The sequence below is a fragment of the Rhinolophus sinicus genome, linkage group LG15 (genome assembly GCF_036562045.2).
Source record: "Rhinolophus sinicus isolate RSC01 linkage group LG15, ASM3656204v1, whole genome shotgun sequence".
In the NCBI taxonomy this organism is placed as follows: domain Eukaryota; kingdom Metazoa; phylum Chordata; class Mammalia; order Chiroptera; family Rhinolophidae; genus Rhinolophus; species Rhinolophus sinicus.
Window position 1 is genome coordinate 43,111,314 of NC_133764.1, and position 26,083 is coordinate 43,137,396.

At 36.8% G+C, this 26,083-nt stretch overlaps 1 protein-coding gene across 16 annotated transcripts in view; it reads left to right on the forward strand.

Moving 5' to 3' along the window:
- The window catches only part of SPAG9 (sperm associated antigen 9), a 109,969-nt gene that overhangs the window by 73,079 nt on the left and 10,807 nt on the right, over nt 1-26,083 (forward strand). For 3 of the 16 annotated variants that reach the window (XM_019730983.2, XM_074320537.1, XM_074320536.1), the window contains 22 exons: nt 821-832; nt 2,056-2,070; nt 2,530-2,587; nt 3,505-3,657; nt 4,153-4,204; nt 6,384-6,514; nt 8,360-8,416; nt 9,458-9,631; nt 10,697-10,826; nt 11,549-11,638; nt 11,886-12,053; nt 12,502-12,673; nt 13,660-13,878; nt 14,182-14,377; nt 15,613-15,738; nt 16,997-17,077; nt 17,779-17,846; nt 19,846-19,994; nt 20,979-21,150; nt 22,873-22,986; nt 24,769-24,807; nt 25,726-25,902. In XM_019730983.2, the coding sequence (XP_019586542.1) occupies nt 821-832; nt 2,056-2,070; nt 2,530-2,587; nt 3,505-3,657; nt 4,153-4,204; nt 6,384-6,514; nt 8,360-8,416; nt 9,458-9,631; nt 10,697-10,826; nt 11,549-11,638; nt 11,886-12,053; nt 12,502-12,673; nt 13,660-13,878; nt 14,182-14,377; nt 15,613-15,738; nt 16,997-17,077; nt 17,779-17,846; nt 19,846-19,994; nt 20,979-21,150; nt 22,873-22,986; nt 24,769-24,807; nt 25,726-25,902 (2,553 nt within the window). The remainder of the gene's footprint in view (nt 1-820; nt 833-2,055; nt 2,071-2,529; nt 2,588-3,504; nt 3,658-4,152; nt 4,205-6,383; nt 6,515-8,359; nt 8,417-9,457; nt 9,632-10,696; nt 10,827-11,548; nt 11,639-11,885; nt 12,054-12,501; nt 12,674-13,659; nt 13,879-14,181; nt 14,378-15,612; nt 15,739-16,996; nt 17,078-17,778; nt 17,847-19,845; nt 19,995-20,978; nt 21,151-22,872; nt 22,987-24,768; nt 24,808-25,725; nt 25,903-26,083) is intronic. The other 13 variants (XM_019730987.2, XM_019730996.2, XM_019730993.2 and 10 more) reach the window with 11 other exon arrangements.

Here is a 26,083-nt window from a genome sequence, read left to right on the forward strand (position 1 = left end):
TTGTTATGCCACTCTTCATACTGTGCTATAATTTTTGTGTACCTGTCTCAATGTGGCCCAGACAATGTGTCTTTTTCTCACTGGTGAGTTTTTAGTACATAGCGCAGCAACTAAGTGAGTGGATTTCTAAATAATTCTAACAGTTTTGTTTCACCTGTAAATCTGTGATTCTCAACCTTTCGGGGTTAAATCTCCTTTACTGGAGAATTTGTAAGAGAGCAGTGTGCTTTTGGGAAAATGACCACACAGAATTGGATAAAATCGCATACTTTCTCAAGAGATTAACACATAATTTGGAAGCCCATCCATGAACCTAGCTTGAGGCTCAGTGCTAAAATCCAAATGAGATGTCTGTGATTTTAAAAAGTAGTTTTTCCTGTTTTAATAGGTAAAGTTTCCAAGTATGTTAGCCCTAAGTTTCTTTTTGGTTGAAGTCTTGAACAGAAATGGGGCCACTTCAAGTTATGTTTTTCTTATAGTTATGAATTAGTGTTTACTGAATATTTCAAACTGAGAATTTTGGGCAGTTCTATTGATGATATACTAAATTTATATGCTAGATTTTAAGAGTACTCTTCATTAGGAATGTGTAAACTATAGAAAATACATTATAGGATATGATTCCCATATACTAGATACTTCAGTTTTTTCATACATATAATATTTACATTTTATTGTGTTGAGTTAATGGTTTCTCTACATCTTTTCAATTTTATTGTCTCTTCTGTCTCATTTTTGAAATAAATGAGTGTAGTTCTTCCTTTTTGAACACAATCTAATTGAGATTCTCATTCATTTTTCTCTTGGGCTGCTTACCCAGGGGAATATTCTGGTGTGTATGCTTTTAAATACTTTAATATTACTGCTTTTTAAACTAGGTATTCTTGGCTGCTGTTCTCATTTAGTGCTTTCTCATCATTTTTTTCTGCTCAACTATTTTTTGGTTTTGCCCTGCATATATTTTCAGCTTTTATGCTTATCTCCCTATATGCTTGAGAGTTTATAGCAAATATAGTCATTATATAACCTTTTCTAAAACCAGTCTAAACCTTATTTCTTCTGACTCTGTAGCTTTATTGAAAAGTTAACATTGGTATTTAAAACATATCTTGCCAAAATTCGTTTTGGAATTGGAATATGGAAACTTTTCTGGTTTTTCTTTATTTTCAGTTTTTGGCGACTACATAGATGGATAATGAAATAAGCACTATTTCTTATATTTAATTCTTCATTGTAGAAGTACCCTGATCTTTGAGAATATTTGAGATAATTATAATAAAGACAAAATATGAGTCCAAATGTGAGCATTGGATTTTTAGCATTCCTGGGTTGGTTTTGTGTTAAATTATCTTAAGTCATTTGAAACATTACCTTTATAAAAAATATGGGGGCATGTTAACTCTTTCACCTTATGTAGTTTTCTTTAGAAATATTTTTTTCCTGTTTATCTGGGTTATGAATATTACTTCTTCCATTGTATGTGATTTTCCAACATTAGCTTAGGATAAATGACTGGTGGGTTTTTGGTTTTCTGCTTTGCAATTTTTTGTTTCTGTAACTTTTTGAGATATATTCCTTAGTGTGTTTTTTTATTTCTTCAGTTTCTTATGAGTAGCAAATTAAATAGTTTTCTTCTCCCCAAAGATCACTACGTTGGACTTTGCATCAAATGCTCTACCTGCCTACCTTATAGTACTCATTAAATTATTAAACATGATTCTATAAAGTGACGACTGAACGTTATTATTTCAGAGGTTGTGCTTTGAAGAAAACTTTATATTATTGACATGGGGGTTTCAATCTAATTATATGCAAATAATTAGTAAAGCATGTTTTTAGGTGTAACCTATCCGAGCATCCTTATGAATGAAGGAAATCATCGTAATTTCTGTCCTTTGCACACCATTATGCACTAAACCATAGCATTGTGGTTCCCGATGTTTTTCATATCATGCATAAAACTTTACAGATTAATGATCTATTTTCATGCTGTTTCTTACATAAAACATTTCTTGTTCTTTGTTTTTGCTTTACATGGAATGCATGGGCTTTAAGACCATAATTTCTTTGGTAAGGTTTCATCTGCATTGGGGTTCCATCTTTCCTTGGCCTAGTTTCTGCCTATTCCCTATGAATAAGGCCTACTTTTTAGGCAAAAGACTACAATACCAACTGTGATTTGGAAATGCTCTGATCCGTATTAATGCGGTTCTTTTTTCCCCCCTAAATACTGCTACATTTTAAAATATTTGTCAGAAAACTCTTGATCCTTTTGACATATTATCTATGCGACAATATAGACTAACAGTTATAAAGAATTGGCTAACAAAATCTTTAGCTTTGTTTTGTGACGGATAATTATAATTTTATAATCCGCTCAAGTAGGTAATGTCAAATGAAATTATAGACAAACAGATTACTAAAGGACATAAAATTTGTAGAATAAAATTTGCAACTATAGCTTATATTATGTTTATGTAATTTTTGATAAATCTATTTTCAAAGTTTTTATCCTTTTTCTTTTGCTAGGCATGGGCCGTGAAGTTGAGAATCTTATATTAGAAAATACACAACTGTTGGAAACCAAGTAAGTATATATAAAATTTTAACAAGGAACAAGAGACACTGAATTTTCTCCTTATCCAAGTCAGTGATTTTCTTCAATTCAACACAGCACTAACACAGTCTCACAGCCCCATCTCATTCCCCTTCCTTGTGTGTGGGCTCATGCTTCCACACAGCACACGTACACACGCATGTGCTCGCACGCAGATAGATCATGGGGCCTAAGTTCACTGATGGATATGTTTTGTTGCTCAGTTGTTTGCAGAGATTTTCACCTCCTTTCCATTCTACAAGTATCCATGCCTTTCTCTTAATATTGTGATGTGTTGTATGTATGCTTTTCCTGAGGTTTCTTTTATTTCTGCATAAATGTCGTGACCTGTTCCTACCCCACCTCTTCAGAGTTCTCCTCCATAGCTGTCGGTTCTCAGGTACAATTTGTGGGTCTTAGGCCCTCAGACACATTGGAATCTTACAGTGGTACAGGTCCTGAGTCAGGTGGAAAAGCAGATTGTGCCCCATTATTAATTTGCTATATCAGCAATTTTGGAACATCTGTGTGTATCCAAAAGAAATACAGGTATAACGAGGTCCTATGCCCAATATACCCAAAAGGAACTAGATCTTAGATTTTTTTCAGTTCTTTCCAGTTTAGGCTTTTTTCCTCATTAATTATTAAAAGTTAATTTAAGGATTAACTTAACTTTATTGAACAGGTAATATCTTCAGACCTTATTAACTATACTCTTATGGATGCTATTAGATGGTTGCTTTGTGTTTCTTTTTACCTTTATCTACAAACAACAGTAGGTAGATACCTTTGAAGTATTCAATTATTCAGCTTTGTGATTATGTAGTTACTTTGTCTACAGGACAAAAAGCTGAAAGATGGAAAGAATATTTATTTGTAATGATGCACTTGAACTATGTATTTCTTAGAAATGCGTTGAATGTAGTGAAGAATGACTTGATAGCAAAAGTGGATGAACTGACCTGTGAGAAAGATGTGTTGCAAGGGGAACTGGAGGCTGTGAAACAAGCCAAACTGAAGCTGGAGGAAAAGAACAAAGAACTGGAGGAAGAGCTGCGGAAGTAAGTTCTCACTATGTTGTTCTAAGCCACACTGTCTGTGCCAGTGTGCCACAAAGGAGTAGTATGATCCCGAGACTCAGGCCTGCAGCCCTCTCAACCAGGAAGGTCCAAGAGCTGCCTGGGAGAGGGTAGTGTGCCCAGCCGATGGCCTCTGCCGTGAGCAGGCCCCTCCATTTACTGAATAGGACCGCCTTTATGTTTGTCATGATGTGAAAAAGGTTGGAAGGACTTCAAATATTGCTAATAAGGAAATTAGAGACATTATTTTCCTTCATTCAAATTTCTTTAATGCCTGCTTTTTGTTTTGTTTAGTTTAGTTTTGTTTTGTTTCCTGAGTACGCTGCTATGATAACATTCCCCTAAGTGAAGGCAATTTAATAAATAGTCTGTTTAGAAAAAGAAAAAGTGGTGGTTAAAAATTTTGACCCACTGTTTCATTCTTTGAAAAGATAAACTCAACTCACATAACATGTTTTTTTTTGTTTTCCCCACTAGAGCTCGTGCAGAAGCTGAAGATGCAAGGCAAAAAGCAAAAGATGATGATGATGTAGGTTTACAATTTTGGAATTTTTTCCTTACCTTACCACATTTTGGTATGTTGGGGAAGTCTTAATTAATGAAGCTTTGGATATAGTATGATAAAGAAAATCAGAAGACATGTTTGTGGTCATGAGTAAGATACGCTTATGCTCCCACATTGTATCCAGATGCAAAGCTTTCTAGCTACATGTGGTGTACTCATTTTTCCCCTGTGGCTCTGTGCTCTGACCTGTGTCTGCATGTTCAAGTTCAAGGACCAACTGGGACATTTTGGAGATTTTTATTTTTGTTTTGCTTGAAATTTTGGCTTAGAAATACAAAAGCTTAATAATAAAAATTGTTTAATAGTATGAAACTTAAAAAGATGAAGTCTAGAACTTTAATAGTGGGCAATTAGCCCATATTGTTGTCAACATATTTAAATACGAAAGAATAAATATTAGTTTCTTGCCAATTTTATTAGCCTACTAGTCATTCTGTTAGTAACTAGGTTATCTTTCCTATAACAGGTGTTTGCTAGTCAAGCATCGGAGACATGGGTGTCCTGGATAGAATGATTAGTTTGTGCCCCTTCAATCTCTTAATTGTTTTTTAATATAATATTTGACACATAAAAATATATGTAACATAATAAGTTATTAATAATAACTTAATATTATAATAAATTAACAATACAAACCTATCAACCAACTAAGCGCTAGAACATTTTCAAACATTGAGGCTATCCTGTGCTCCTCTCCTCTCCTCCACAGGAAACTATCCTATAGTCATTTTCTCACCTTAAAAAAAGTATTTTATTATACTACGTATGTATGTATTCATACAAAGTAGGGTTTAATTTTCGTTGTTTTTGTGTTTTATACTGTATTTCATCTTGGAGTCTTCTTTTACTCAGTATTGCTTTTGATATTCACCTGTGTTGTAATATAGTGCTATATAGTTCACTCACAGTCACTGCTTTATAATATCCCATTGTATGAATATACTGCAATTTGTATTTCTGTTTTCCAGTTAATGAGTATTTAGGTTCTCAGCTTTACTACCATAAACAATGCTGTTGATATGAACATTGTAGCACAAGTCTCCTGGTTTTTCCAGGGTATATACCTAGGAATGGGATTGCTGTATTGCAAACTCAGAGTCCTCTAATCATTTGTTCTTTGACGTCTATTTAAAAGAGAGGCCATGTTCTGTGGCTAGAGAACAATGGAGGAGGCTGCTAAAGGCTAAGCTCCGCCTCTTTCTTACTGTCCCAAGCCTTGCAGCTTTGATCCAAAATGTGCACACTCTACTCAGCAAAACAAAAGCTTTACAACTAATCCAGCCTTCCTCAGGAGGAGCCTTTAGAAATCAGCAGTAGAAGGAAGTTGAATTGAACATGCTCGATTGGTCTTACCATACTCAACATCCCTATTCTCCCTAGGAAGAATTCTGATTGATACAGTTGTGTCCATCTTGTATTTCTGTTGGTGTTTAAGTGACTCTTACACTTGGGTACCTTGGTAACTCCCCGATGAGTTTATACTGTACTTTGGCCTTGTATGCATATGGATTGGTAGTTTGAGATAAATGAACCTCTTTTGGAACTCACTTGTAATTAATTTCTGAATGACTACAATTTGTTATAGAATGAATTTAAAATAATGTGAGCAACATTTCCAGGTGAGCATATTAAATCTATATAGATAGCAGTTAACTCTTTTGGTTTTAGTTCAAAATATGCAATACTCTTTGTATTTCCTTTATGTTCAAATATCTGTATTTATATCAAGAAATTAAATAGGGTGGCCAGTTTGCTCAGTGGTTAGAGCGCAGCGCTCATAACACCAAGGTCGCCGGTTCGATTCCCACATGGGCCAGTGAGCTGCGCCTTCCACAACTATATTAAAGATAACAACTTGACTTGAAGCTGATGGGTCCTGGAAAAACACACTGTTCCTCAATACCCCCCCCCCAAAAAAAAATCTTTTTTAATATTTAAAAAAGAAATAGTCTACCTCTTATCTTTTCAGTCATAGGTAATTACTTAAATCTATTGATTTTATTTTTATAAAGCTATTTTACTTTGATCAATTAGAATAGACATTAAGGAATATTTAAAAGCTTAAAGATTTTACTTAAGTTTAAGGTAATACCAAAACAGATACATGCTCCCAGAGTGATCTGTAGTCTTCTTTTCATTATAGAGTGATATTCCCACAGCCCAGAGGAAGCGTTTTACTAGAGTAGAAATGGCCCGTGTTCTAATGGAGAGAAACCAGTATAAAGAGAGATTGATGGAGCTTCAGGAAGCTGTTCGATGGACAGAGATGATTCGGTTTGTATGAGAAGTGCCTCTGGTGCTTTCTAGTATTGTTTCCTAGTTTTGAATATTCCTTCATTCAGAATTAGAGTCCTGCCTTGGAGATCCAAGCCCCTTGCCCTGTTTACTAGGAGAGACTTTCTAAAGTAACACTTGGAATTAGTAATAGAATGTGATATCAAAGTGGGTGCCTTTGGGACCAGTAGGGCTCTTGGAGAATGTTTCTGTGACCTCTAAAATGCAATTGTTATTACTCAGGAATGATGGTCATTTTTCAAAAGAATGTAGAAATTGACACTGCTTTTGCAATAATGTCAAGAAAAGATAAGAATTTCACATAGGAAACAATCATTTTTATTCTGTCTTCCTATAAAACACTCGTACTGAACCCACCCCCTCACACCCCCATTTTCTGACTGCACAAAACATTACTTCCACTGAGGTCTTTGTCCATTAGATCTTAAATCGCACCTCTGATGCTGCCATCTAACGGTCATATTCTCAGTAAAAGTATTCCTTTCATTTAGAAAGAACTCGTGAAAAGTTTGTAAATTAGTTATCCCCTAATTTACCCATATTTTTGAGTTTGGATTGTCATATCAGATTTACCAATAATAGTACACACTGACACTTGTTTTAGTTTATGAACATATTTCCTAACCTCTTTTACAACCTTATGATTATATCATGTGTTTACCAATTTTTATGTCCTTTACCAATGTCATACTAGAACTCTTTCATATAGAATATTTACCATTTGCTAAAATTATAATTGTTTACAGCTACCAAGAAGGAAAGAGATCAATATACGTAAAATTTTTTATTTTTTAATTACAGTTGACATGCAATATTATATTAGTTTCATGTGTGCAGCATAGTGCTTAGGCAGTTGTATAGCTTATGAAGTGGTCACCCCAGTAAGTCTAGTACCCATCTGACACCATACATAGTTACTACAATATTATTAACTATATTCCTTATACTATACCCTACATCCCCATGACTATTTTGTAACTACCAATTTGTACTTCTTAATCCCTTCCCCTTTATTGGACAAAGAAACAAACAGAAATGTGTTAACTCTAGCATTTAATGGATATTGAAGAAGTAATGAATAAATACTTTAAAAACAGGCATATAGGCAGGCTCCACTTTTCATTGCTATTTTTAACTCTAGCCATGACGTGGCAGTCAACAAGTAAAAAGAAATGGTAGCTACTTTTAACTTTTTTCCGTTGGGTTAAAAGATGTTTTTCATTTAATCTTTTTTTTTTAAGTGAAAATGGGGCTTTCACAGCGATGACAGAATCCTTCCCACCTTACTAAATCAGTTTGGAATGCCTTATTTTCTGAAATTTTGTTGAATTACCTATCAATGCAGTTTATCCCCTTCCCTGGTCATCTTTTCAGTGATGGAAAAGTTTTAGTCCTGTGAAAAATGACCCACCAGAACAGTAAAGTTGTGAGAGCTGGGAGTATAAGATGGTAGAAAGCTTTATGTAAAGACAGGAATTCACAAGGTCATATTTTGATAAAAGGGAGAGTTGGAGGATATCTTTTCAATAAAAATTTTCAAATGTTAACATTCAGGCATGTTAGCTGTCTATCCAGCACAGGTAATAATCTCATATTTATCAGTAGACTGAGCTCTTTGAGGGAGGGATAGTATTTTATTTATCTAAGTTGTTGTTGCCTTAGCAGACTGACTGGCACATTATAGATCAAAGTAATTACTGAATTTAATTGGTGACTCTCTTCTGTGTAGCCCATGAACTTCTTGGGTCCTCCGTTCTTTAGCTAGAAAGTTAGAACCCCTCACTGATAACACACTTTTTTCTTTTTCTTTCTTTTTTAATGTAGAGCATCAAGAGAAAACCCAGCCATGCAGGAAAAAAAAAGGTCAAGCATTTGGCAGTTGTGAGTATCTAAAAATACACAAACACATTAGTATTTTGAGACAAGATTATAGTCAAAACTTATTTTCAAGAATGATTTGGTGTCTCCTTCCTTACTCAGTCCCTCCTTCCCGCCCCGTCTCCCCTCCTTTCGTAAATTTGAGGTATACAGCTAAACTGAACTTTTTCTTTTTGATATGTAGTGTGCCAGATCGGTAAGGCTGTTCTTGAGGACAAAAATAATGCTGTCGTAAGCCGCATCGTTGGTTATGCATTTGGTGGAATCCTCTGCTAAATTAAATAAAACAATGGGGAATTATTCATGGAGTTGATAATTACCTAGATCCCCATTAAATACTTAACTGACTCACTGGTTGTGTGATTATAAGGAACTTTACAAAGTGAAGATTAGAAATTTAGTGTTTGTGGGGTTTGAGTAGTGTCTGTTTTGGACTGGAGTTATGTTCATGCCAGAAGTGCTGTGCATTTACTGCTTAATACTTACCCCTTTTTGGTGAATCTGTTATTTAATAGAAGTGTTGTGGGTTGTTTTTTTTGTTTTTGTTTTGAGTGGATGTGAAAATAGTATTTAAATAGAGCTTAATATGAAAAATGTGTAAGATGTGTGCTAAAATGGTGATATGTGTTGCAGTACTTTATTATGACTTTTTAGAACTGGCGTGTTAAGCTTCTGTTCAAACTATGCAGCCATAACCTTGCTGTTTCACCACCACTTTTACACTGCACCAAGTAGGAGCTAGCTAAAGGAGCCATCTTTATTTCTTCGTTATGGGAAGCTCCCTGTACTTAAGAACTTTTCCTTTTATAGTGTGAATTGCTAATTAACAAACCAGGAATCCATCTTGTTAAGCAATAGCTTCTCTTTCCTAAATGTCTGTGTTTGGCTGTGAATTATTGCTAAGGCTGTACTGTGTGACTACAAAAAATCTTTTTGCCGGTTTCTAACTCACTGCCTTGTAAAAGCACTCTGGAATTTGTGAGAAAATATAGATTGTTCTTCACAGTACATGTAACACACACACACTCACTTTTTCCTTTTTAGTTTCAGCCGACTTTTCAGCTCCTCAAGCAATACTACTAAGAAGCCCGAACCACCTGTTAATCTGAAGTATAATGCACCCACCTCTCATGTTACTCCTTCTGTTAAGAAAAGAAGTAGCACCTTATCTCAACTCCCTGGCGATAAGTCCAAAGCCTTTGATTTCCTTAGTGAAGAGTAAGTATTTTCTAGACTAGTGGTTGTGCCCTAAATAAATGAACAGTTCAGAATGTTCTTGCTGCTTATCAGATCAGCTGTAAGCATTCTGATAAATGTATAAATAGAGTATTTCTGTAACTTGACTACCTGTAAGTAAATTACTTATAGTCAACACCTTTTATAAAAATTACATTTCACAGTTTTCATAAAAAGAAGGAATTTTTTTTTTAATGTCTCCTTTTGGCTGGTATTATAACATGGGTAAATATTAATTGAAATGTTAAAGGCCTATATAAGCCTTTATCCTAAATGTTTGAACATTTCCGTTGGTGTCAAAAGGACCTGGTTTTCCATTCTGACTCTGCTTCTCATTAGGTATGTGAACTTGGGCAAGGTAACGTCTCAGAACCCCAGTTTCTCTGCCTAGAAAATGAGTATGATTACCTATCTCAGAGGTGTTAGGATTAAATTAGTGTCTGTAAAATGTCTGACACAGAAGTAAATTTGTTTACTATGAGATACATAGCAAGTCACCTCACAAAAATTTAAATGGCCCAAAGAAAGACAAATTATTTTCAGAATCATTTTTATAGTATTTTACTCTGCAGCTCTAAAGCTTACCTAGTCACTTTACATTTTTGTCTCCTGAAACAAGTTAATGGGATCCAAAAGTTAACCTATATTATCTTCCTAAGAAGACATTAATTTATTGATCTTCAGTCTCATCTAGCACATTCCCTGACACTAGAAAATTCTCAGTAAATACTTGTTAAATGAACAAAAAAAGAGGAGCCAAAAATATTTAAGAATTTTTCCTTTTCGTATGGCCCAGATATGAAACCTGATATAAATTTGATGGTTGATGACTTAACAGGCTGCTTGCTAACCTGTTAAAGCTTGGGCACTGTATTTACTGCATAACTTTAAAGGACCAGTTTTAGTGTAACACTTTAAGGAGAAATCTTAGTCTGAAGTAAACTAATTTGAAATCATGTAATTTTTTTGTTGTTATTTTTGCTGTTTTAGTGGGAGAGCTTTTGTTACATTCACTTAATTAAAAAAGGAAATGTCTTTTCCTTTTAGAACTGAAGCTAATTTAGCCTCACGCAGAGAACAAAAGAGAGAACAGTATCGTCAGGTAAAGGCACATGTTCAGAAGGAAGATGGGAGAGTGCAAGCTTTTGGCTGGAGTCTGCCTCAAAAGTATAGACAGGTAACATGTGAACATGGTAAGAGCATCTCTTTGCATGGGGAGATGCAGGGGGAGAGGAGTATGCCTGGGCATGAAGGACTCTAATACACACCTCATACCTGCTCGTTTCAAGCTGCATGGACTTGCCATCCATTTAGAGAAGTGTGTTGAGGGTAGTGGTTTTCAGGCTGTTCTCCAGAGCCCTAGAGCTCACAAGAAATGCCTCTGAGTCTGTGAGATGGGAGAGGCGTCAATGAGAGGTGGCGGAGAGCATGAAACTTGAGGGATCCAGCTCTGTTTTTATATTTGAAGGTTTCATTTTTAGAAAAAACAGCATCTATTATTTAAAAGTTTTAAGAAGACATTGGCCTGAAGCCTTTCAAACTGTTGTCTTAAAACTCAGTTTAGTCTTCAGAAACTTTACCTGTCTACTCCATTTTCCCTACTCCTACAAGACTCAGCTCATGCTTACACACACACACACACACACACACACACACACACACACACACAAACTGCCACACATGTGAATTAGTGTCTCTCTTCTGAGCTCCCATAGCCTCTTGTTTCTCTAATTGCCACGTGATTTTCTCATTTTACAAATGAGAATGAGAAAATTAACTTGAACCTGATTTCAAAGAGTAAATTATGTGACAGCAGAGCTTGCTCGTGTCTCAGTGGTTCTGTAAGTTCACTTTTGGTGAGGCTTAGCAATAACTTTCTCTCCCCTCTGCAATTACTAGGTAACCAATGGTCAAGGGGAAAATAAGATGAAAAATTTACCTGTGCCTGTCTATCTCAGACCTCTAGATGAAAAAGATGCATCAATGAAGGTAAATTAATTTTGTAGTTAAAGGAGATATGTCCTAAATTCTGGGTGAATTTTTTTTCTAAACCAAAAATGTTAAATTCTACTTTTGTGGATCAGATTATTATTTATTTCGTAGTTTTAAACCGGGATAACTTTTAACATTAAAGATCTATATTTATTGTCATTGGCTTTTAAAAATATATGGAAAATTCTAGACATTTTTAGAGAGAAAATGACTTAATACCTTTTTTTTTTTTTTTACTCAAAAGCTGTGGTGTGCTGTTGGCGTCAATTTATCTGGTGGGAAGACCAGAGACGGCGGCTCTGTGGTTGGAGCAAGTGTGTTTTACAAGGATGTTGCTGGTCTGGATGCAGAAGGCAGCCAACAGCGAAGTGCCTCTCAGAGTAGTTTAGACAAGCTGGACCAGGAACTTAAGGTATCGCGTGCGCAGTGGACACCTGATGAGACTATTAGTTTAGCTCTTTGGTCCAAAACTTACTTCTGAGTTCTACTTCTAATTAGGATTACAATGCCCCTGCTTACTCCTCACTTTTTCTCTTTTTAAAATCAATTTTTTTGAGATATATTTTATACACAAAAAAGTGTATACTTGAAATGGGTACAGTTCAAAGTTTCAACAAATGTATGCACTTATGTAGTAACAATCATTACAATCAGGATATAGAACATTTTAGTCACCGATCTGCTTTAACTGCCAGTTTTTAATCTGCTAATTAATATGGAATGGTAGTTATATTTTGAGCCTTCCAAATAATCTGGAAGTAAACTTGGAAGAGTATTGCCCTTGACTGTAATAGCACAGCCTTACAGATATTTACCCATACATTATTTTAAACACTCATTTTCCTCACTTTGCCCTGCAGGAGCAGCAGAAGGAGTTTAAAAATCAAGAAGAGTTATCCAGTCTAGTCTGGATCTGTACCAGCACTCACGCAGCTACAAAAGTTATCATTATTGATGCTGTTCAACCAGGCAACATCCTAGACAGCTTCACTGTTTGCAACTCTCATGTTCTGTGCATAGCAAGTGTACCAGGTAGGAGTGAGCTGTGCCCCTGCTTTCCCATGGTCCACCTCCTTTGTAGGACCGAATTCAAAATGAACTGGAAACAAATGACTAAACAAAATATTTCCAGATATTTGAAGAAAATGAAACAGTGGTAATATTAGAAGATGGCTGGGAGGCAGCAGGCAAGGGCGTATTTAGGTTGATTGGTAAGGGAAAGGCTTCTAAAATTTTGGATTAAATCTTATATGATGTTAAAACATTGTTTTAAAAATTAAAGACGTTTGTAATATATCCACAGTGGAATATTATTCAGCCATAAAAAGGAATTAAAGCATTATACTAAGTGAAATAAACCAGACACAAAAGGGCAAATATTGTACGATTCCACTTACATGAGGCAAATTCATAAAGACAGAATTAGATTAGAGAGATTACCTGGAGCAGGCAGGTAGGGGTGTTGGGGCTCAGCGAACAGAGAGTTATTGTTTAATGGGTACAGCTTTTCTGTTAATGTGATAAGAATAAAAACAGCTTTCTAAATTAAAAGAACTGAAGAAGTTTATATTGTAAATGCTTAGTTTTTAAATGTCTTACTAATGTCATAAGGCACAGTATACGTTTAGGGTGATTAATTTTTAATATGGTGGCAGAAGTTTGTATTTCAAACAGCAAACTAGTTTGCCAACTTGACACGTAATTAGATTTCATTGTTTTTAACCTCATTAGGTGGCTGCCCAGGACCTCATATTAGGAGCAGAAGCATCATTTCTGACATTTTCATGTTTGCTTATGCTTGTATTAAAAGAAGTATTATCTTAAATTTTTAAGCTACTTTCCCATTTTGTGAAGGTTACTTTAAATAAAATTTAAAGCTACCATTTTGTCAGTTTATTCAAATAACTATTTGTCTCACCTGCACACACTTATTTCAAACAACTACAGTGCTTTTATGGAGAAAATGCTATTTGTATGAGTTTACTTAGTGTTAAAAGAAGGTTTATCTTGTTTTTCAGGAGCACGAGAAACAGACTACCCTGCGGGAGAAGAGCTTTCAGAATCTGGACAGGTAGACAAAGCGTCTCTATGTGGAAGCATGACAAGCACTAGCTCAGCAGAGACAGACAGCCTGTTGGGAGGCATCACGGTGGTTGGTTGTTCAGCAGAAGGTGTGACAGCAGCTGCCACTTCCCCTAGTACCAACGGTGCTTCACCAGTGATGGAAGAACCACCAGGTATAGCTGTCCCCTTACATACCGTCTGTATAGAGTCTGAGCCTATCCCATATGCCTCATTATGGACTGAATTTAGATCTTAAAGTAACAAGGATGAAGGAGCTTAAAGATGTTATAATGCCTGTTAAATGAAACCGTGAGGTTTTGTGTGTTTTTTTTGTAATGATGAATTCTTAATTTCATGGTAGTGTGGAGGAAGAGGGAGTAGGTGGAGAGAAATTCTTTAGTGGAGGTTTGTGTAAGGAAATTATTGGTAGAAAGGTTCAAACTCAGAATGGTTAGCACGTTATATTTATTTTTTAGAAAAGGAAGCAGAAAATAGTGAGGTTGATGAAAATGTTCCAACAGCAGAAGAAGCAACTGAAGCCACAGAAGGCAATGCAGGGTCAGCTGAAGACACCGTGGACATCTCCCAAACTGGCGTGTACACAGAGCATGTCTTTACAGATCCTTTGGGAGTTCAAATCCCAGAAGACCTCTCACCAGTGTATCAGTCAAGGTATACAAATGGGTCAGCAACTTAGGAAACCAGATAAGCACACACACAAAAGGAACCAAAATAGTCCGAAACAGCCAAACTATTCCCACTAATTGGCATTGTTGTGGCAGACTTAGATTCCCACTATGTCTTCATTTATTCCTTCCACTTCATTCTCTCTGGATATTTTTTTCTCATTTGTTCTCTTTTACTTCCAACTTCGAAGAAAAATCTTGTCTATAAAGTATATTAGTCAAAATCTTCCTGGTGATATTCTCCTCTGGTATGACTTTTTTTGAATTGTTGTACTCATTGTCTTCCATTCTATTAATAACTTTTGACATTTTAATCCCCACCCCTACTCTCTCTCTCTCATTCTAGTTATAAAATTGGCCATTGTTTCAATTTCCCACGTGGGTTTGAATGACCTTTGTGAATTTAGTTTTCTGGCAAATATTTTATTAGAAAACAATTTGTTTGGGGCTCTTCCTTTAAAAGTTGGTTAATCTAGGCCCATTTAGTGAATTCTTTAATTTCTTTTCTTGCCTACTCTAGGCCTTACAGAAAATTCTTCCTCTTAGTGTATGGAGCAACCAAGTGTCTATTAATATTTACTTGTTAATTTAAGAATAATCATCTCTTTAGAATTAGTACATTCATTTGTCTGTTTTGAATTTGATAGCCTAGTTATATCTTTTTAGTATATGTGCTCTGACAATCTACTTAAAGAAAGAAGGTTTAAGGGTAGAATGTAAGCAGGTTTCAGTTTATTAATTTGTTTTAGAAAATTTTTTATGCTTTACCCTCGTGTGTGTGTGCGTGTGCGTGCGTGCGTGCGTGCGTGTGTGTGTGTGTGTGTGTGTGTGTGTTTGTAGGTAAAACAAACCATGCCTCCCCCTTTCCTCTGAGAAGAAATTGAGAAAATTCAAAATAACTGTAAGGGAAAGCCATAATTGTAGCCTGGATATTAACCGCTATATTTCATTACCATGTCTTAACTCCCTTATTTTTTAGAACCTGACATTGGTCCTCCTAGTATGTTAATGTTATTTTGGTACAATCGTTGAAATATTTAATGTAAACATTTATATATTTAATGTAACATTTATATTTAATGTAAACATTTAACTTTTGGCTTTGGAATTTTTTTTTTGTTTGAGCTTTTTTCTTAAATTATAAAGTAAAATATAGTAATGATCAATTCCTGAAAACAAAGCACATTCAGATTTTTTTCCCTTTTGTCCTACCTTTCCCAGTAGTGACTCAGATGCATATAAAGATCAAATATCAGTATTGCCAAATGAACAAGACCTGGTGAGAGAAGAAGCCCAGAAAATGAGTAGTCTTTTACCAACTATGTGGCTTGGAGCTCAGAATGGCTGGTAGGTGCCAACCCTTTTAATATTAGAGTATCTTTAGTCTTTTACCTTTGCTTTTGAAATCAGAAGATAAGCCAAATGTGGTACATATAAATACAAACAAAAAGTACATATTAAAGGAAAGAATTTTATATACACACATGTTGAGGTTATGCTGCAACTATCTCATAAACTGGACTTACATTGGTTCTGAATGGTAAACCATATGTTTCTTTGTCACAGTGTTCCCTTTATATAATCTTGGAAGAAGAGGTAAATAAAATTTTTAAATCTGGGTGACCCGGAAATAGAAGATTCTGAACAGCACAGAGACAGAATTATTGATGCATAGAAGGTTTATATAGGCTAGAGTGTGTTCAGGAAATACTAGGAATTAAACTAATGTATTTGGCTTCAGGAAGGCACAAATCCACATACAACTTTTTAGTAGAGTTACTAGGAAAAGCAGTCTGTAAGCTTCAGAGGTGATAACTAACATTACATGGTTTTTTCACTTTCTAGCAGTGTGGGGAGTGTTAACAAAATTGTACATGTCCAAAGGTTAATAAGCAAGGTCGGTAGTGTATCTTTTCCATAGGGGTCTAAAACTATAAAATGAAGGGTTGGGAAACTTTTTTCATGAAGAGTCGGATAAGAATTGTTAGGCTTTGTGGCCATATGATCTCGAACAACTTTTCAGCTGTGCTGTTGAGGTGCAAAAGCAGCCATTGCATTGACAATACATAAGTGGAGTAGTGGGGCTGTGTTCCAAGAAACTTTGTTTATGAACACTGACGTGTGAATTTCATGCAAATCTCATACATCATGAAATACTCTTCTTTTGATTTTTCCCAACCGTTAGAAATGTAAAAACCATTTTTATCTTGCAGACTGTACTAAGACAGGTGGAGGGCTGGAGGTATCCTATAGGCCATAGTTTTCCACTCCCTGTTGTAAGCCACTCTGTCATCAGAAAGCTATAATTCAGTCAAGTAGAAAAGTAAGATAACATTTTAAACAGGATTTTAGCCAAGGACTCTGAAGTATGGGGTAACCTGAAACTAACTGACCGTGCATTATTCTAGTTCTGGCTTTTCAGTCTTCATATGTTTCTGGTTGCTTAAGCAGCTTATTTCTCTGCCTTAGGCCTACCCTTACTCTCGTTGTTTTTTCCTAAAATTTGTATGTTAACTCTTCTTTCCTCCTGAAGGAGCTTTGTATTAGGTATAAGCCATGACTTGATGTTCTCTATGCCTTACCAGTCTTGATTTTGTTCTTGCAGTTTGTATGTCCATTCATCTGTAGCCCAGTGGAGGAAATGTCTCCATTCTATTAAACTTAAAGATTCGATTCTCAGTATTGTGTAAGTTTCATTTTAGAAATTCTTTCTTTTAAAAATATCTATTTTGATATAAACTAAATTTTAAGACTATTAAAGCTAACATGTGCTAAATGACTAAATCAATATCCAGATTTGTTTTCCCTCTTTATAGAATTAGAGAAGTTGAGCGCAATTGAAGCCTAACTAGAAAGTAAAATAGAAAACTTTAAGTAGAAAACTTGCCAAATTTGATTACTTACCATACTATGAGTTCTTTAGTACTTTGAGGAGAAAAACCAATTGATACCTGTTAATTTACATTTGTTTGGGAATATTCTTTTTACTTTATGAGTATGTTGATAGAGTCATTTACTAGTCCTTTTCTACATGTCGACTATCAAAAATCAGTGTGTTTCTTAAGTCACAGAGCTGACTCTGTTAGTTCCACTTAAGGTGTGTGTCTCTGGTCTGTGGACCTTTTCTCTGTAGTCTTCGATGAGGAGGGTAGTTTGGGTCAGAAAGTGAACACCTGAGGCGCCACATGTGCTATTTATTTAGTTCAGCTGACATTTTCATAGCCAGACTTTCTCAGTGATGAAAAGAGTGTGTTCATTTAGGTTCTAATGTAAGCTCTTCATCTGTCGCATACTGGCCCCCTGAGAGCCTCTGAATTAGTTCAGTAGCACGTGGTCCCTTCTGTATTTCCGGATGGAGAGTTCTGAAATCCTTTGCCCTGTTTGCAGACATGTGAAAGGAATTGTGTTAGTGGCCCTGGCTGATGGCACCCTTGCAATCTTTCACAGAGGAGTTGGTGAGTTGTTATGAATCTATTACATGCGCACTAATGTGTTGCTTTGCAAAAGCATTTTCAAGTAGATTGGCTTCTTATGTTTTAAAGAAATGATGCTTAATAGGAGAAAGAATAAAGATTTAAACTGAATACTAACAATGTATACGATCAGAAAATACGTGAGTGCCTGCTTAGAGGTATGTATATACATTAATATTATACCACTAAAAATATGCTTACCATAATGAACAAGTAGTTTAGCGTTTTGTGGTCCTCTTATATGATGTTATATGGAGACATTTATTTTTTATTCATATATTTATTCAATTAGAAGAAATTTAGTGAGAGGGTATGTTTTCTTTTGTCCAGTATTTTAAAAGTAATTTGCACCCACTTACATTTATTAAGTATTTAAAAATAATTTTTAAGTGGGTATGGTTTAATCACTTTCATGACACATTATTTATATTCTTCCCCTTTAAAAGCAGTGTTTCTACCAACTTCACACGGAGGAGTGCTGGTGTCAGAAAACCTGCCTTGAGTGAATTGAGGGAATCGAGCACATAACACTTAATAACTCTTGGTACATGTATCAATCAGAAATGGTACTTCATTCCCTACTTGCTAGATCGGTAGATCAGATCAGGGAAATATAAAAATGTAGATACACTAAATTTGGATTCTAGCAAAGCTTTCCCCAGACTCATATGCTTTTGTGCTTGAGGGATTTGTAACTGACTGGTACCTAGAGATTGCTGGTTAATGACTACGTAACAGAAAGAGTAACAGGCCCCTGTTTTACCTTATTCAGGCCCGGTACAGACTTTATTTGAGTTTAACCCTCACCATAATTTATGAGGAAGATTCTACTGTATCCTCATTTTATAGATGAGGAAACTGAGGCACAAAGTATTTTAGTTACTTGTTCTTGGTCACTCAACTAGTAAATGGAATAGCCTAGAAAAAATGGAATAGTAAATGTTTTGGGAAACTGAATCCAAAATTATGTTGACAAAATAAGACAAAGTCCATTTAATAAGGATAAACGTAAAGTCCTGCATTTGGGTTCAGAAGAGTAAGATAGAAGAGTGAGAATTAACCTAAAGGTTGACGTCTGAAGAGTGAGAATTAACCTAAAGGTTGACTGCAAATTCCATATGAGTAGTAACTCCTTAAGTCTCATAGAAATTAGTGCCCAGAACAGGGCTGGTGATAATCCTGCTCTATTCTGGTATATAGACAACATTAAATAGACATGGACAAAGCAGAGTTGGGATGAAGGGTCCATAAACTGTGATATGCACAAAACCTATGCCAAGGATGCTTGGTTTTGAAAGTAGAAGACATAGGGCAGTAGCAAAGAAGTTGGACTGGATTTATTGTTTGTTTTCCTTGGGCAAAACTACAGACTAATGGGCGACTACATACGAGGAAGCAGATTTTAGCTAGGTATGGGGAAATATCTTTTTTGATAGTTAATATCTTTCTGAAAATGGAACAGCTGCTTTGTGAGGCAGTACATTTTCTTCCACTGAAATTATTCAAGCACAGCTACAAAGCAAAGCAAACTTCCAGTAGTTTCTTCTCATTTGTATTTCTGTTATCACTAAAATTATAGTACACATGATTCCTAAAGTGTTAGCAGTTGAGGTGCCCTTGACTTCTCAAGAAAATGTATCAAAATGCAAGCAAGTGAGAGATAATATCCCCCAAATAACTTTAAATCCATTCTAATTCTTAAGATATTATTACAAATAGATAACTTACAACTGATTTATCACATCACTACTGTTGAGAGCATGGGGGTCCAGGTACTGGGTGGCAGGTTGAGGTCTCTTCCAAGTTTGCAGTTTATAGAATAAGAGAACTGACTCTCTGCAAATAAAAGATACACTGAGTACATGGTATTTGGGGGTGCTTCATCAATAAAGTTAATTATGCACCCTATAGAATGTTTCTTGTGTTAAAATTGAGTAAAAGGTGGTATGCATTAACTCATAATCGATTTCTTCATTTAAAGACGGGCAGTGGGATTTGTCAAACTATCACCTGTTAGATCTTGGACGGCCTCACCATTCCATCCGATGCATGACTGTGGTCCATGACAAAGTCTGGTGTGGCTATAGGAACAAAATCTATGTGGTGCAGCCAAAGGCCATGAAAATAGAGGCAAGTTAACCCATGTTTTCTGTCCTTACTGAATTTGTATTTCCTGAAGGTTCTAAGACTGTTTTCAGCTTCTGTAGAAATTGTTTTCTGAATCTGTGTGTTTCAGGGTACTTCAGTGATATATTGATGGCATCTTAGCTTTCTGTGTTCCTTCACCTCTTGACTTTGAGGGTGGGAAATTTTTTTTTTTAAAGAAGATTAACACAAATGTTTCATGTGTGTCCCAGTATCCATAGATGCATCCGTGTATTGTTTGAATACATGATTCTTGATGTAATTATGTGTGGGTTGCTGGGGAGGGGGAGTCCCAAGTCTCTGCCACCCTATGTGTGTTTAGGCAAATCCATATATGTGTCAAAGACTGAGAAATAATATTGCAATGGGAATTTGTTGTAAAAATAAAACCTCTTAGCATTGCTTTCTTTAAAAAAAGTTTTGCAGTAATACATAAATTCATTCTAATTGTTTAAAAAAAGAAAAACTTACAAAAGGAAAATGTTAAGGTGGAAGGTCCCCTTCTCCCTTTGTCCCAAATTTCATTCCCTTACCTAACAGTCCCAAAGTTAACCATTTGGTGTTTATTTTTCAGATCTATTCCCTACATGTGCTCACGTGCAAACACACACAGACACACACACCAATGTAGGTTCCTTTGGTTTAATTATAAATGGTATCTTCATGTGTTTCTCTGCAACCATACAAATTCTTGAGATCAAATTCAGTCTTTTTGTTGAACACTGTTACAGAGCATGGATGTATGTGCCAGTATTGCTTTCATAAGTCAGTACCCTGTACAGTGTTGAAATCCCTTTGTTCTTTATTTTGTTTTGCAGTCCAGGATAAAAGCAATTGCGTATAGAACAGCGATCATATTTAGTAAACAATATTTAGGCTCCTCTTTCAATATATATTCTGCCAAATCATCAGTTTTTAAACACAAACTCCTACTTAATTAAAGTAACGTGATTGAACACTTTTTCCTAGAAATCATTCGATGCACATCCCAGGAAGGAGAGCCAAGTGCGGCAGCTGGCATGGGTGGGTGATGGTGTGTGGGTCTCCATTCGTTTGGATTCCACACTCCGTCTCTATCATGCACACACGTACCAGCATCTGCAGGATGTGGACATTGAGCCTTATGTAAGCAAAATGTTAGGTAAGCTTCCAAAGCATTTTATTTTTTTCAATTAAAGAAAATGTCTTATTTGTCAATGGTCTCAAATGCTGAATAGAACCAGTGACTAAGTTGAGCTCTTATCACTGAAAGCGTCAGACAGATACTCCATCCACCCTGTCGTTATGGGGATCATTTTTGTCTCCTCTTTTCTTTCCCACATCTAACCTTTGTGGGGGACTGTCAAGCCTGCCTCCAAAAACACCTTCAGTCAATTACTTCTTTTTCTCTGTCACTATCCCTATAGACCAGGCCACCGTGCTTGCTCCACTGGATAACCCTGACCTTCCTAACTGGTCTCCCTGTTTTCACTCCCGTCTGTGCTCTGCGTAGTAACCACTATGCAGTGTCACTATGACGTATTCCACTTACAAAATGCCAGCCACTTTTAGAATATTCCTGCCTTAGATGAAGTGGCACTTTGTGACATGACCAGAAGAATCTAAGGGGCCCAGACCACTCTCCTTACTCACTCTATTCTATCCACACTGACCCTTACTCTACAAGTTCCTTCCCATCTCAGAGCCCTCACATGTGCTGTATCCTCTGCCTGAGAACTTTTTCTTGGTCCCTTTTTACTTGACTTTCAGCCCATAGCTTACGTGTCACGTTCAGCTCTCCCAGTTTGATATAGGTCCCCTTACACCTTTTCTTCATGGACCTGTCATTAGTGCGGTTGCCCTGGCATTATGTGCTTTTTGTTTACTATATCTCTGCCCCACAGACCATAAGCCCCATGAAGGGCAGGGACCATTTCGGGGTGTTCCCTGCTGTATCCTTCCTCCTAATGCAGAGCTGTCTGACTGTTAGGGATGACATAAACGATTCCTTTATGAAGAGAGATTGAACTGCATCGGTGGTTTTTATCTCTTTAGGGTCTTTGCCCTCAGAAAACCTGATGATAGCTATTGTTCCCTCCCTGGAACCGGACATATATACACATAAACCCAGACTAATTTCAGGGCAAGACTTTGACCACAGGTGAAAGGTCTCTGGCTTAGACTGAATAAAGGTTCCTTCTGACACAGTGATTCTGTGATCGTACTCTCAGCTCTTACAAGTAGAACTTTATGAGTGACTAAATGCTCTTTGTCTTAAATGTATTATCTGTTTAATAATTTAGCCTCTCAAATAACAGAAAATGAGATCAGTTTAAAAATTCTCGAAATAAAAAAGTACATCTATTCTCTCTAAATTATATGCCTACAGTTTCCTAAAATTTCTGAACTGCTATCGAACCTAAATATGTGAACAAGGGAAGAGTGTAGGTTTTGTTAGCGAAGATTTTTTTTTTTAATCTATTACAAAGAAATTTAAGGCAAACCAGAACTCTTTCAGCTTATACAATTGAAGGACATTTGATTTCCCAATTTAGTAAACACTGTTTCTGTGTAGGGTTTTATGTTTTGTGTTCTGGTTTGGTTTGGTTTTGCAGCTCCATAATTAAATCCCATGCCATATTTCCTGATCCACAGTATCTTCCTTCTGAATGATAATGTTTAGAATTTTCTTTCCCATTAACCATGAATTGTCAGATAGATGATAAAGCCAAAATTATTTTGCTTTGATGTGTACCGTCAGGAAACATCCAAGTAGCTCTGGACATTTTCTCTCTCTTATATTAATCCAGCTACGCTGAGGGCCCTGGAACCTAAAACATCATGTACTCCAGTTTCTCAATGAAATGCTTTCCCCCATGTACAGGTACTGGAAAACTGGGCTTCTCTTTTGTGAGGATCACAGCTCTTATGGTGTCTTGCAATCGTTTGTGGGTGGGGACAGGAAACGGTGTCATTATCTCCATCCCATTGACAGAAAGTAAGTATATTTTCACCTGATTGTCTCAGTGCAGGGAATAGTGATGGCCAGAATTCAGGCAGAAGGAATTGTGTTGATGTCGGTAGCTCTGGTAATTCAGAAAAGCAAGCTGGTGGCAGAGATCTAACTGTTGTTCCTTCACTCTTTCTATGAAACTTAGGAACTGTTTCATAGAAACTTATGAACTGTAGTGAATAACTATTTCCATCTATCAGGACCAGTATTTATAATGAAAAGTTTTTCACTCTGAGCAGCTCTTTTTTTCCCCCCCTTCTTCCGCCTTCCCACCCCACTCCGGTTCAAGCTGTTGTTTCTCAGTCTAGTTGTGTAGGACGCAGCTCCCTGGCCTATGCTGGTATTATGAGCCTTGCGCTCCCCCAGCTGAAGCAGTCGGTCCCCGGTTGTCGGTCCGCTGCTCAGAGCAGCTCATGACCGCTCTCGCCAGCTGCCGGGCACTCATGCTGGCTCTGGCTGCTCATGGCGTCACACAGCAGCACACAGCAGCCCACGGCCACTCACGCTGGCTGCTGGCCACTCACACTGGCTGCCGGCCGCTCCTGGCAGCACACGGTAGCCCACAGCAGCCCATGGCAGCACACAGCAGCTCACGCCAACCTCTGGCGTCTCACGGCTGCCCAGCTCCCAGGAGAGCTGTTGTTCACAATCTTAGCTGTAGAGGGCGCAGCTCACTGGCCCATGTGGGAATCGAACCCGCCACCGGCGTTAGGAGCACGGCGCTCCAACCACCTGAGCCACTGGGCCAGCCCCAGAGCAGCTCCTTTTTTCAATTCAGGAATTGAATTTCTATTTTATCTTTTAAATAAAGGTCAAAGTCTATTTTCCTTTCCTCTTTATTACACCAGTATCCAGGAACACTACCTAATATTCACCCTAGTTTTTCATATCTCCCTGGCAGTTAGTGTAGGATATTCCATTTGGCTTATTTGGGGTTTAGGAAAAGTTGTGGGAGAAATTTCTCAGGAGGTTAGCAAGCCTTTTCTTTATGCTGAAGGCAGGTCATCTATCCTGTATTTGAAAAGAATGTGAACAAAATGTACATTGTATATTGTTTCTATTTTCCATTATTTTTGTGAACAAAATACACATTGTATGTTTCTCACATTATGTTCCATTACATTGGTCATTCATCAAATAATTGTTTTTGTGTTGCAAAATTCATGGGCAGGGAATGGTTTGAAAACAAGTGCCATAAGTCCATAAAATAAGTTTAATAAATGAACACCTCAGAATCGCTCCACCTTTTTTTTAGGGGAAAGACAGGAAGACTAGTATATCTGGAAGGTGGTATATCTGGGCCTTTAGAGAACTAAATCCTTAATCCCAGCTGACTTTTCTGCAATTATAAATCTACGTGTTTAGACCATTTGCATCCTAAGCGATTCTAGGATCCCCAGAGTTCATTTCAGTTCTTTATAAAAGAGAGTTCCATTTTACCAGTTATTTGAACGGGATTTCTTAAAGAAAAAGTAGAAATAGTAGCATTTAGAAAACGCTTCCCATTAAATTATAAAGCACTGAAATTGCTTTATATTAAGAAAAATAAAATCACAGTAAATGAAATTGTGTTTTTTGAGCAGAGAGATTCTGTAGAGTCTTTGGTAAGAATTTTGAGTGTGGCTTGGTATTACACCAAGTTGGATATTGTTAGGAGCTTTGGGCACCACGTTGCCAGATGGAAGACACAGAGTGCTGGCTCCTAGTAATTCTTTTCCTCCCTGTCGTGCACCTCTCCATGTCCCCTTTCCTCCTCTCTCACTTTAGCCGTAATCCTCCACCAGGGACGTTTACTGGGGCTGAGGGGTAAGTGCAGATCCTGAACCCACTCTCCTTCCTGGCTTCTGATAGCCACTGTGAGGCTGTTCTTACAGCTCTAGAATGTTCCTAAATGTCATCCACTTGCAGTCACCGCATCGCAGCAGGTGTTTGTTTTGTTTTTGTTTTGATGTCTGTTACATGGCCACCAAACTACTGCTCAGCAGCTTAGTCTATTGATCACCTTTTGTTGCAGCTGAACTTTCTTTCAGACTTTTTTTTCCTTGCAATAAAAACACGAAACATCTCTTAAAACTGTCATTAATCTACATTGTTTACTCTTGTTACCAATCATGTTTCTTTCATTCACTTCCTAGCCCATGGAATGGGGATGTTTTGTGAGTCTGGTCATTCCAAAATAATCCAGCAAACGCCAGTCTGGTGTGAATAAAAACTAGTCTGTTGTAGTGGTGGGATCCTTTTAAGCACAGCTTTTTACCACCCCCCTCAAGGGAGGTATTCTTACTACAGGGGAGAAAAAGCAGAAGATAAACTATAAAAGTTTTATTTAAAAAATGTACCCATTTACTTTAAACTGTGTAACTGGTTAGTTTTCTAAAATGGGGATTAAACAACAAAATAAAACAGACATACCTGTTTGTTTCATACATGAAATCTACTTTGTTAACTAAAATGATTTTTTAAAAAGTAATACATGTGTTAAAAAGTAAGCTTAGTTATTGCTAGACTGGCAAAATCCCCTACTCCATTCACTGAGGTATTTCAAAATAACTAGCATGCTATGTATCTTTTTTTCCCAGCTTTGTGTTGAATTGGCATTGCTGCCTTTGTTTTATCTCAACTGGCTGTAGCTTTTAGATAATATCATAAGGATTAACCAGTAACCTCTTGCATCATTACTGTTTTCTACTGGAAAATATTTGGTATTTGGTTTTTCTGTTGCAGCAAATAAAACCTCAGGAGCACCTGGAAATCGCCCTGGAAGTGTGATCCGCGTGTATGGTGATGAAAACAGTGATAAAGTGACTCCAGGGACATTTATACCCTATTGTTCAATGGCACATGCACAGCTTTGCTTCCATGGACATCGGGACGCTGTGAAGTTCTTTGTGGCAGTCCCAGGTGACATAGATTATTCTGTCAAGAAGTTGTATGTAATTGTCTCTGTTCTGGCCCTTGGGTCCACTACCTACTTTAATGCTAAGTCCTAGAATTGCAGACCATTCCAGTGTAACACATGAAAAGTTCTGTAATGGAGGTACGAATAAAGGGCTATAGGGATACTTGAATGAAGTTGTTTTGG